The sequence below is a fragment of the Coenobita brevimanus genome, chromosome 65 (assembly GCF_032717465.1).
Source record: "Coenobita brevimanus isolate Jiangsu-jjx chromosome 65, ASM3271746v2, whole genome shotgun sequence".
Taxonomy (NCBI): Eukaryota; Metazoa; Arthropoda; class Malacostraca; order Decapoda; family Coenobitidae; genus Coenobita; species Coenobita brevimanus.
The window spans coordinates 50605786-50618184 of NC_137018.1; the positions used below are offsets into that span (position 1 = coordinate 50605786).

Sequence of the window (12399 nt, forward strand, 5' to 3'; positions counted from 1 at the left end):
GCAGAACTACTGGGTAACCAGGTATCACTGAAGAATAATTACAAATCTCAACATATCAATACATGTAACTGTATGATTATGTAACTTGTTTTTTGATAAAAGATTTAATACTAGATGCATACATTGAGAGACATTACTTCTGTAGGTTATTTAATATGTACAAAATGAAAACCTGCTGAGTAACAGAGCTATGAAAGACTGGTTGGTGATTCATTAACAAAATGACGATGCACGCATAATTATTGTATACAAGAAGTATATACAACAGAATTTCATTCTAATATAAACACTAGCATATCTATAAAACCAGTAAGAAATGTAACATCCATATTAAACTGCATCACAGAAATTCAAAAGTAACTGGTGAAGCAAAGGCACAGTACTATGTAAAAAATATCAACATTAAAAATCAAACTTGCACACCAGTGCAGTTAGCGCCATGAAATATTCTATATTTGAGTCTTCTAACATATGCCTTCAGCTAAAATTATACTTAAAATAATTGCCATGCTGAAATCTATGTCTACACACATCCGTTTGTGAAAAAAATAAATAAATTAGACACGTAGCTCCACGAACGCTCGTGTTGGTGGACCAATACTCGAAATCTCAAACCGAGAAGAAGAACACTTGGAAGAGTGTGTTTGCGGGTGGTGTCCGTCCTTTCTAGTGGTAATGTCAAGGTATAGTGAAGGCAGACAAGTCTGTTACTACAAATATGGAAGCCCAGAATCACCAAGAAAACGAGGTAAGCGATAAAAGATGGCAAGTGATGTCAAACCAAGTTTGGTAAAACTGTATTACACGGGCCCGGCGGTTCCACGTGTCTTCTTACATTTTTACGTTCTTGAGGAAAGTAACTTTAGTACAGTATGCAACACAGATAACAGCTTGTTGATTTTAGAATACAAAATGTATGTAGAACAAGCAAAGAGTACCTATTTTAGGGTATTTAAGGAAGGTACCTGAACACTGGTGGCAGCTTGTGTACTGACGATGACGCCAACCTAACGTAACGGGGTCTTCGTCCCGCATACTACCTAGGATTGTTATTACACCTAACATTGGAAGCCACCAATTCCTATCAGTCCAAAACTTCTACCCCAACCTCCCCTAATTCCCCTCTGAAAGAGTAGGGAGTTCGGAATACCAGTGTTCGTATGGTAAAGTATAAATCAAACCAAATTTTTAGATTGCTGTGTATGAGTGTGGCTGTCACCAGTGTGAATCCATCAAGAATTCTGTCATACTTGATGGAATACTTGAGAGAATTTTGATATTTATATGGTAAATGTAATGTATCCATTCCATACTGTATGTCAATGTGAGTGATCAGTATTTTTTCCCCCCCTTCAATACTCGCTCTTTCATTTCCTTACGTTGGCTGAAATATGGAAGAGCATCCTGTCACATAATAGTACTGTACATAGTTTTTTTTTTTTTTTTCTGTATATAAAACTCTGCATGATTACCAAACTAATAGGTATAAAAAAAATTGCAAAGTATGTTCACTTGACATTATTATAAAACTGTCAGTTTTATATGCAAGCCAAGTCTGCCAGGACCTAAATATAACAGTGAAAGCAGCAAATCAATTCAAAGTTTGGCCTCATGAGATCCAAATCATAATTATTAATGCAGAATGTGGGTGTCACATGTGTTGGTGTATGTCACATGAATTGGTGTATGATGAAATACTTTGTCATAAACTTTGTAATATTTTTGATGTGGATGTCTCTGATTTTGACCATTACTTTCACCACTGAAAGTAGAGGAGGTTGTTTTCATTTTGCTGACAGTCAGCCAGACTTTCAAACTGCTTGTCCACCAGACTGTGGAAAACTTATGAAAAAATCATGCGGAAATATGTTGGATGTTTCATTTGACTGTCAGATGAAGAGATTAATTTTGATGAGATTATGACTTTGAGTCCACAGACACATTCATACCGTCTTTAGCTACATAAAAAAGTTAAAGTGATTCAGAGAGACTAACCATAGAAATATGGAAACTGAATTCCGTAGAGCTTCATGCAAGGTTGACTTGAAGCATTAAGGAGCCCAGTTTTGCAGAGATGTGTTTTATGCTGTGTTCGTTTGTACTTCAATGTTATGTAGTCCATTTTAGAGACCAGTGTATCCACAGTAGCACAGTCAGCACAATTTTCAGTAGTCTACATTTTACTCCATTGCCTGAATACAGCTTTAATTAGTTTCTGTGCCTTAATCCTATTCAAACAGTTGGGAATGACTGACTGAATGTTGGAAGTGATAGAAAACCGTAGAATAAATACTGTATGCTGATGATTTTATGTGATGAGAAGTAAGTGTAAAATTGTTACAAAAACTAGCATATGATTGTATTGAACATACCAGTAATGAATTGTCAAGACAGAGATCAAAGACTATGACAGTGTTAGACAAGGTACCAGTAACTTGGTAGAGTATCCATGCCTGCTTACATTGAAAATGATAAACAGTATTACACACTGGAATTTCTATTAACTTACCAGTACATGATTAATTTTTATCACAACTTCATTTGTCAGCTGTGTTTTGGGTTGACTGTTCTAAACCAGATGCTTTTTTCTTGATGGTGTTTCATGATTAATAGGAGAACTGTACAACAGTTATACACTACATAACAAGTAAAAAATTCATGAGTAGATTACAGCTCGGTGTGATTACAAGTACCTGGTTCAGACACTGACAAAATACAGACAGTCAGTGAACTGTACATTGGTAGTACAGTACATGGTAATTTCATGAAGTTACAGGTTGTATGACTTTAGTGAGGTACAGATATTGATACCTTGGTCAAGTTCAACCATCCCAGCAGTACCACTCCAAGTAGATATCACAGTTCTCCTCGCTGATACGCTTGTGGAGTTCCTCACTGTCGTGCTTATTGATGAAGAAGCAACCCCAGATCCGCATGAGAGTGAGGTTGTTATGGGAGTCAAGCAGCTGGTGCAGGGTGGCCGAGGTTACATTGTGGCAGGTGTCCAATGTTAGGCGAGACAGGTATCGCATTTCGTTGGACTGTCGTACAAAGTATGGAAAGAAGGTTAATGACAATACAGTATGTGTTAGTGATTGCCTGTTTTTCTGCTTTCCTCCTCCCGTGTTTCTGGATCCTACCTCACACTATAAGAGCTGGAAATTAAGTTTGAGTTGATGATCATGATAGTTAAAAAATTAAAGCATATCAGTAAATATAGCACATGTAGGCTTGTGTGGTAGAAAATATGAAATGACATAGTTGCATGTAGTATGCATCTGATGTAGAATACTGTAATGATAAACAAGTATCTAAGGTAGCTGTATCTACATATCTCATAAGTTTGCAACAGTGAATATGGAATGGGGAGACAGATTCTGTAAATTTGCCAGTATCATCTGCCTTCAAAATTTCATCACATCTTAGCCTTGCATCTTCAACATTTTTCTTCTCTGTTGTAAAAATAAAAAGGTTGTGCCTTGAATCTTAGAATCACTGTCGTCATCATGATGTTAACTTTTTACATACGTCAACTGGCGTGAGGAGGTTCCAGGAATAGGCAAAGGAAAGCACAAAAATAGGAAAACTTATAACAGAGAGCCAGCAGTTGAAACTAATAAATAAGTGTAGGGTATGCAGTGTGTCATAATAACTATCCTATATCAGCCAACGAATAATAAAGTGCATTTCATATCAGGACAAGTGGTAAAACACTCACTCTCCATATATCCACGAAAAGCTTGTCTGAGAGTGCATCTGCTCCTTTGACCAGCAGGTTTTGTAGGTTAGGGCAGTATGTGAGCAGCTGACGGAAGATGATGCTGTTACAGGTGTCCACAGTTACACCTGTCCACACCTGTCAAGCACAGTTGAGGGTTGTAGAGTGGAGAATGGATGGGGCAAGTGTGGAATTGTTAATGGATAGATAGTTTTGGCAGATAGATGGAGGGACTTACTGCACTAAAGGTGATAGTTGGGACAAGTGGTCGTGGGCCCTTCGGGCCCTCTCGCACTTGCTCCTGTGGAGGGCTCTCACGCTGCACGCCTGCTTTCTCGTGCTTCTCACTCGTTTCCTTGTGCTTCACACTGTTTTCCTCGCGCTTTGCGCACGCATTGTGATAGTTTTAGGTAATCCGAGTCACGTTTATATAAAGCCATCAAAAACTCTACGGTGAACGCAACCCTAATTTCACGTACTCACGCCGGGAGCGGCGTTTTTTGTTCAAAATTTGATCGCTCATTAAATATAGTAAAAGTTTTTCAATCGTGATGGGACCAAGTTTTTTCACATCAGCGAATTTTTTTTGCGTATTTTTGTGCCAGTTTTGGTGCGATTTGAATGTGTAGTTTCGGCTGCCCAAAACACACACACACGCACGTGGCTAATGCTATTAGATATAGTATATTAGATTAGGACAGATGTGGAAAGAGTTGTGAGAGATGTTTAATTAGAGGGTAGTTTTGGAGTGGTGGGATAAATGTTGATGGATGACTGGATAGTTGAAGTACTTTTATGTGTAAGTGTGGGGTGACAGTTGTGGGTAGTATGGATAGTGAACTGGTAAGTATGATACGAAAAGAGAGGTGTGGGAGTGTATTTGGGAATGGTACCGGTAGCTGCTTTAGGTGTAGATTCAGTGGGAGACAGTCATTTTAATGTCTCACATTTACTCTTTGTTTATGGTCACAGTATAACTTATCAGAGTGTACTGAGTTTTTATTCTCTCTCTCTCTCTCCAATATATATATATATATATATATATATATATATATATATATATATATATATATATATATATTACATACTGTATGTATATCCACAGATACACACAGATACACATCAGTCATATAATACTTATCTAACAGTACTGTATATCTGTGTCTCCATTCATAGATACATCAAAGGATCCATCGGTCCATCTGTCCATCCATCTAACTTATGTACTAACTTATGTACTATATTAACGTTATCAGATCTACATAGTATCTGTTTAACTATCAGAGTCTGTCCATGCATCAATCCACTCACCTCCAGATTAACAAGACAATTGAAGTAGTTTTCCCTGGGGTACATAATATCCTCATATAAGTCTACAGCACTCAGAGCTAAGTTCTGTAACCGTGGGCAGCAGTCACCGATTGCTGAAATGTTACAGAAACAGGGTTACATGAATTGGAGTACTCTGCAAGATTGGGCAACAGGCTTTTAGTTAGCTGTTGTATAAAATATAGGTAAGGCCAGTAAAACTGTTACAAAATATTGATAGGAGAATTGGCAACTGCCAGAATAAAAACAAAATAGCAGTGATAAAACTGAGGTACGGTATGAGAATGGGTTGCAAGTTTTTTTCTTTTTAAATACAGAAAATGAGGTTAAACCTTGAATGATTTTAAAACATAGTTATGATTCGTAGGCAGCAAGAATGAATTACAAAACAGTGATGGCAGTAATATTGAAATAGGTACCGGTACAAGAAAATATGTTACAGACAGCACAATATACTGTTCGTTCGATTTTGAAGACTCTAACATGCTTGCATGTATTGGCCTTGGTCACCTAATGGCGGCTATCCATGCTGGTCGATCTCTGGCAGTTTTCCCATTCAGTCCTTTATCCCTGAGATCACACTCGGTGACCTCGTCCCAGGTCTTTATTGGTCTACCGCTCACAGCCCTACCCCAAACATTAACACTTCTCACTTTCTGCACCCGATTATCATCCCCCATCCTCTCCACATGCCCAGACCATCTCAAGCTACCTCTCCTCATCACACCATCAATACACTCCAGTCCCATCCTAACCCTCAACTCTTCCATCGTAAACCTAGTCCCCCCAGGCCTCATACTCAGGAACACACAGCACATCCAGCTAATCATTGTCATTTCTGTACGTTTGAGCCTGCTAATATCCTCTTCCATTACTGCCCAAGTCTCACTACCTTACAGCATTACACTCCAAACACATGCTGCATACAAAGATCCCTTAGCACTGAGGTAGAGCCCTCTCAGTGTCAGGAGAGGCAGCAGCTCCCTGAACTTCTTCCAACCACTCCTCACTCTAGCCACAGAGCTAGCTTCAGTCCCACCTCCAGCACCTAACAGGGGAGCGCGGTAGCTCGGTGGTAGGGTGTCGGGCTCGTAATCGTGAGGTTGCGAGTTCGCGCCCCGCCCGGTGGCTGCCGTACTGGGAGGGGTAGCGCTCTCCTGTAACCCTAGCAGGGCTATATGATCTGATGAGGTCTAGCACGGGGATTAATCCCTAATCCCAGCACATAACATGTCTCCCCAATAACAAAACTCTTCCACCCGCTCAATTAAGAGACTCACCAGCAACTTCAGTCCTTTCACGCCTGACAATCTCCACTTGCTCTCCCCGGCACACCCCACTCATGAAATCAGCATTATCTCGCAGTCTACCTCTAGTACCACTTCATCTCTTATGCATCTCTTACCGGTATGCATAAAAATTGGGATATAAGAGTAAGTAGAAAAAAATTATAAGAATCACAAATCCGCTTTATCTCTGTGGACAAAATTGTGGTATTTTGGTCCTTTGAAACATCCCAGATTTAGAATGACCGCCTGTTTACAGTACTATATGATATGTCATTCTTCCATATCAGGAATATTGACGGTGTAAGGTTGGCGAGTAGGATTGATACTTTGTGGTGAGTTACCTCAACGTAATAGCAGTGTCTACAGTGGTTAAGATAGTGTGTATGAGTGAAACAAGTTACAGTATTATGGTGTGTTATCCTTTCCTCACCGGCAATATCGACGGTGGTAAAGTTAGCAAGTAGGAGTGAGATGAGAGCATGGCCCCTGATGGTGAGTATGGGCAGCACCCCCTCATGGAAGTCCAGGCTTAACCCTTCACTGTTGGTCAAGCGAAGGTGGGCAAGGTTCTCAAGACGCATGGCAGGATACAACACAGAGTTGTCCACCCATGCATTGCTTACTGTTAGCTCCTATGGGAGGGAAGGGATTTGATAAGTACCATTAGGTTAGTGAATTGCAGGTATTATGAGTACTATGGTGTTCATGTGTACTATACCGTATGCAAGATTCAAATACAGTACTGTATATACATCCTTCTTTCTGTGTAGTAGTAATTGCATGCATGTGTATATGTCCTAGACTCAGTAGTACGTTTGACGAATAAACATGTCTCAGTCTATCTAGCTATCTGTCTGTGTGTTTCTATTATGGTGTGTATTCTTGAGTAGGATGTGTAATGCAGTAAGCTATGGTGATGAGGTGTCAGTTATACATCTCGACAGGCTGAATAAACGTAGCTTACTGAAGGTAGCTTTAACTTATGCAGTATGTAAATTTGTTTACCCTCTCATTTAAGGGAAAAAAAAAATCCCATCCATTATTTCCGGTAGTGGTAGTCCTTATGGATTACTATACACAATGTAAATACTGTAGTGTGTATCAGTGATGTTAGTGATAGACTGACCATAACAAGTGGGCAGAGTGTGACAGCAAGGTCAACAGTGTAGGGGTCCACCTTCTCGCTTGCAGAGGTCAGTACACGCAGCTGGTACTTTTCACAGTTGGGGGCGTTGGCAGGTGTCGCGCCCCATTCCTCCAACACGCCAAACACCTGGAATTAATTGACAGGTGTAGAGCGGTGAAGCAGAGAAATTGTGGAGAGTACTGTTGATACATTGAGTAGAACTGCGCAGGTAAAATTAAAAGTCGAGCCAGCAAGTATTTTTCCATCAATTCTCCATCATGCTATACACCTGGAGTAAATGGAGAGGTGGAGCAGAGAAATTTAGAAAAGAATTGCTTTGGTGTAGTCGTGTGTATGGTAGTGTAGAATGATAATGATAATAATGACTTCCAATTTCCCATTTATCTCTCTAGCACTCTCAGCTCTATAATTAATGGGCAGGTATAGATACCATGGATTTACAGAAGATGTTCAGGATGGAGAGAGATGCTGTAGGTGCAGTGGTGTGTGGGGTATAACTGAGCAGGAGGGATTGAAATGGAGGGATGGGATGGAGAGAGATGAGCATGAGAGGGCTGCTTGTTGGCTGAGGACGGAGTGGCAAGGAGGCGATTCGTTTTTTGCCAGCCTTTCTAGGATTTGGGCGTTTGGCAATTGATACAGATTTTTGACGTTAATATTAAATCAAGAGTTTTGTAGTCTGCATGCGTCTTATATTTCTCCAGCATTCGAAGCACCTGTAGTTAGTGGACAGGTGTAACATAGAAATTGTGTGTGTGGGGGGGAAGTGGCTGTGGTTTGTAGGGAAAGTTTGGTTAAGGGTTACTATCTTCATTCGTCTTCATTGTGCAAGATACTTTATTATTATTATTATTATTATTATTATTATTATTACCTTTTATATGTTATTATTATTATTATTATTATTATTATTATTATTATTACTTTTTATATATTATTATTATTATTATTGTTGTTTTTATTATTATTATTATTATTATTATTATTACTATTATTATTATTATTACGTTTTGAAAGGTGGAGAAGTATCGTAATAAAAGAAAGTTGAAGGGACAAGTGGTTAGAGATATAATAGAAAGAATGAGAAGAAATTTGCCTAAACAGGAAGTAAAACCAGAAGAAATAGAAACAGGAAAGAAGGAAAGGATGGGTAACTGCTTTAATATAATTTTTCCTCGTGCAAGCAGCTGCAACAGGAGCTTTGAGAAGACTGTGGTGTAACTTGGCAAGGAAACAGCGTTGGTGACGAGATGAACTTTCGGATATAACTGGGATAAAACACTTCCTTGCTACTAGGCTTGCTACAACGGTATATATATATATATATATATATATATATATATATATATATATATATATATATATATATATATATATATATATTGTGACCTACTTAACGTATCCTACTTCGTTCTCCCTTTCCCTACCCTAACGTGATCTAATTTAAATTCAGCTTGAACGTATTCTTACCTGCCTTAACGTAATCCAGACTAACGATAACAAACCGTATCTTAATAGCTGTAACCTTAACGAAATCTAACCCATTTTCTGTACAACCAGAACTTTCTCAGCCGCATAAAATCATTGAGCGGCTGAAAGAATTAATTATAGAGTTGACCTATTTAATATATATATATTTCGTGGTTCTCAGGTTACGGACGACTGAGGGACTATACTGGAGGTGCTGGAAACAAGAAGGCGAAGAAAGGTGGCACAAAGATCGTGATGCAGTGAAGATAAGCTGTGGGTGAGTACAGTGCTTTGATATTGTGCTCTTGTGCTGCTGTGGTAGTTTTTATTCTTGTTGTTGGAGAAGACGTATGTTTAACCTTTCATCACATCCGCACATCTACATTGCCCATCTTCACCATGTGTATTCTTCAGCTATCCTATAACCTTTCCTGCCCATTTAATTCCGTTCACCCCAGCTGTTTTTGCCGCACACACACACACACACACACACACACACACACACACACACACACACACACACACACACACACACACACACACAGAGAGAGAGAGAGAGAGAGAGAGAGAGAGAGAGAGACTTACGTGAAAGATGTGATCATAATCGAGATGTGTAAGCTTGGGTAGGTACTGTAGAAGGAAGGCCACTGCTCCCGGAGACACGCCACATTCCGCTATACAAACCCTGCCCAGGTTCTGACACTGCGCCATGCTGAGGTCTGAGTTATAGCACAGGCGATACAGGCCCTGGGGGAGGAGGCAGAGGGGAGGCTTGGTAGGTTAGAGTAGGTCATGTCGGGTTAGGTTAGGTTAGGATTAATATTACAAGCCCCGATTGCGAAGCTGGTATTGTCTTCAGTTTGTCTGTGTGTCTGTTAGCACGATAACTTCGCAACGGCTCAAGATATCATCACAGAATTTTACAGGTGTATAGTAGAAAAAAAAAAAATCGATCACGAGTTCGAATTTGGTGGTAGTAGGTCAAGGTCTGTGTGTCTGTTACCACGATAACTTCGCTACCGCTCAAGATATGATCTCAAAAATTTTCACGTGTGTAGTAGGGATGAAACTTTCCTACGAGTATTGTCTTCAGTTTGTCTGTGTCTGTTGGCACGATAACTTCGCAACCGCTCAAGATATCACAAAATTTTACAGGAGTGTAGTAGGGATCAAAATCTCCTACGAGTTCGAAATTGGTGAAAGTAGGTCAAGGTCATGGTCGTATTCCGAGCCGCGCTAGCTAGATACAGTATGTATTGGCCAGCGCCTGCTGTGATTCCCCTCTTGGGGGAGCCTCCAGTTATTATTATTATTATTATTATTATTTTTATTTATGATGGATAACTCAGATAGCAGTGAAGCTGTTATTAGGAATTCGTAAAGGATCTTAACTATTTTCATATATATATATATATATATATATATATATATATATATATATATATATATATATATATATATATATATATTAGCAAATCTTTGTGTGATTAAAATTAGGCATAGTTCGTTTATATATTGCAAGTCTTTGTAAATACACTTTGTTATACACTGGCACTGTTTCGACATTGCAGTGAATAATGATCAGAAATCACTTTAACATTATATTCTAGAATGTTTGGGAAGTGTTTGATGGCTTTTTGAGAGCAGATAAAAATATCAGCAAGTATACACAACCCAGATTCATAAAAACTCGTGAAATTGTTACCTGGTCGGTGATGGGTGTGTGGGAAACGTTCAGTTCCTTCAGTTCTGGGCAGTATTCACCTACCAGACCTAAAATCTGGGGAAGAGAGAGAAAAGGAGCATTGTTTTTGTCTTGCTTATCTGAGAAAGTAAGATTAGATATAGGACCTAATAGCCTGGGAACAATGAGACAAGGAGAACTGTTTTAGAATCAAGATTTTGCGAAAGTAAGAAAAGTTGTAAGACCTACCGACGGGAATTTGAGAAAGAGGGAAATACTGAGAATAAAGTCCCAGCATTTGGGGAAGAGGAAAAGTCTAAGAACAGTTTTAGGTCCTGGCATTTGAGGAAGAGGGAAAGCCTAAGAATAGTTTTAGGTCCTGGCATTTGGGGAAGAAGGAAAGCCTAAGAATAGTTTTAGGTCCTAGCATTTGGGGAAGTGGATAAGACCTTCCTGTCCATCTGCTCACCCGTATACCCAGCTTACCCACCTGGTCGACTGTCTGCGTCATGGTGAGGTTGAGGTACGTGAGGTGGGTGAGGGTAGGCACGAGTCTGATGAGTGCAGGTGGGCCCACGGTTCGCAGGTATGACAGGTCCAGCCGCTTCAGACGCTGGGGAAGAAGGGAAGTGGATGAGTGAGTGGGTGACTGGATAGGTTGATGAAGTGTGGTTGAGTGGGTGGGTGACTGGATAGGTTGATGAAGTGTGGTTGAGTGGGTGGGTGACTGGACAGGTTGATGAAGTGTGGTTGAGTGGGTGGGTGACTGGATAGGTTGATGAAGTGTGGTTGAGTGGGTGGGTGACTGGATAGGTTGATGAGGTGTGGTTGAGTGGGTGGGTGACTGGATAGGTTGATGAAGTGTGGTTGAGTGGGTGGGTGACTGGATAGGTTGATGAGGTGTGGTTGAGTGGGTGGGTGACTGGATAGGTTGATGAAGTGTGGTTGAGTGGGTGGGTGACTGGATAGGTTGATGAGGTGTGGTTGAGTGGGTGGGTGACTGGATAGGTTAATGAAGTGTGGTTGAGTGGGTGGGTGACTGGATAGTTTGATGAAGTGTGGTTGAGTGGGTGGGTGACTGGATAGGTTGATGAGGTGTGGTTGAGTGTGTGGAAGATGATGTGGATGACAGTAGGGTGGGAGTTAAAGCGTAGGTAATGGTTGATTAGGTGGGTGGATTGACAGGTGGATGGGTGATTGGATAGGATGACAAAGTGTGGTTGAGTGTGTAGATAACCTGGATGACTATAGGGAGGGAAGTAGAAGGGTAGGTGATGTCTTACTGGGTGAGTGGATTGATAGGTGGGTGAGTGGGTGATCAGGTGGATGGATGAGTAATTGGATGAGTGGATGTGACTGATTGGGTGGTTTGATTGGTGGATGAATGAGTAGATGGATTACTTGGATGTGTAAGTGGATTGTAGGTGGATGAGCTGTTGAGTGGGTGGTGTACGAGTGGATGGATGACTGCCTAAGTGGAGGAGGAAATGAATGCTTTAGTAGATGGATGGTTTACTGAATGGGTGGATGGAGGATAAGTGGGTGGATAATTAAATGGTTGATTTACTGGATGATTGGTGGATTGATGGATAAATGATAGGTGTGTGGATGATTGAATGGATGAACAGATGTTTGGACGAGTGAAAGAATGGCAGGAAGGTTGAATGGATAGTTTGGTAGATAAGCAGATGTATAGATTTGTGGAAGGACGTGGGAGAATAGATTGATAGTTTGATGGAAGAGTTGAATACGTGGATGGATG

The 12399-nt window shown here is 40.3% G+C and overlaps 1 protein-coding gene across 1 annotated transcript in view; it reads right to left on the reverse strand.

Moving 5' to 3' along the window:
* Positions 1–12399, reverse strand: part of LOC145404819 (uncharacterized) — a 26413-nt gene continuing 14014 nt past the window's right edge. Inside the window, exons 3-10 of the mRNA XM_080276308.1 lie at positions 11128–11250; positions 10659–10733; positions 9539–9700; positions 7463–7609; positions 6767–6968; positions 5030–5142; positions 3719–3856; positions 1–3041 (exon numbers count right to left, since the gene is read on the reverse strand). Coding sequence (XP_080132434.1) covers positions 2823–3041; positions 3719–3856; positions 5030–5142; positions 6767–6968; positions 7463–7609; positions 9539–9700; positions 10659–10733; positions 11128–11250 — 1179 coding nt within the window. The 3' untranslated portion in view covers positions 1–2822. The remainder of the gene's footprint in view (positions 3042–3718; positions 3857–5029; positions 5143–6766; positions 6969–7462; positions 7610–9538; positions 9701–10658; positions 10734–11127; positions 11251–12399) is intronic.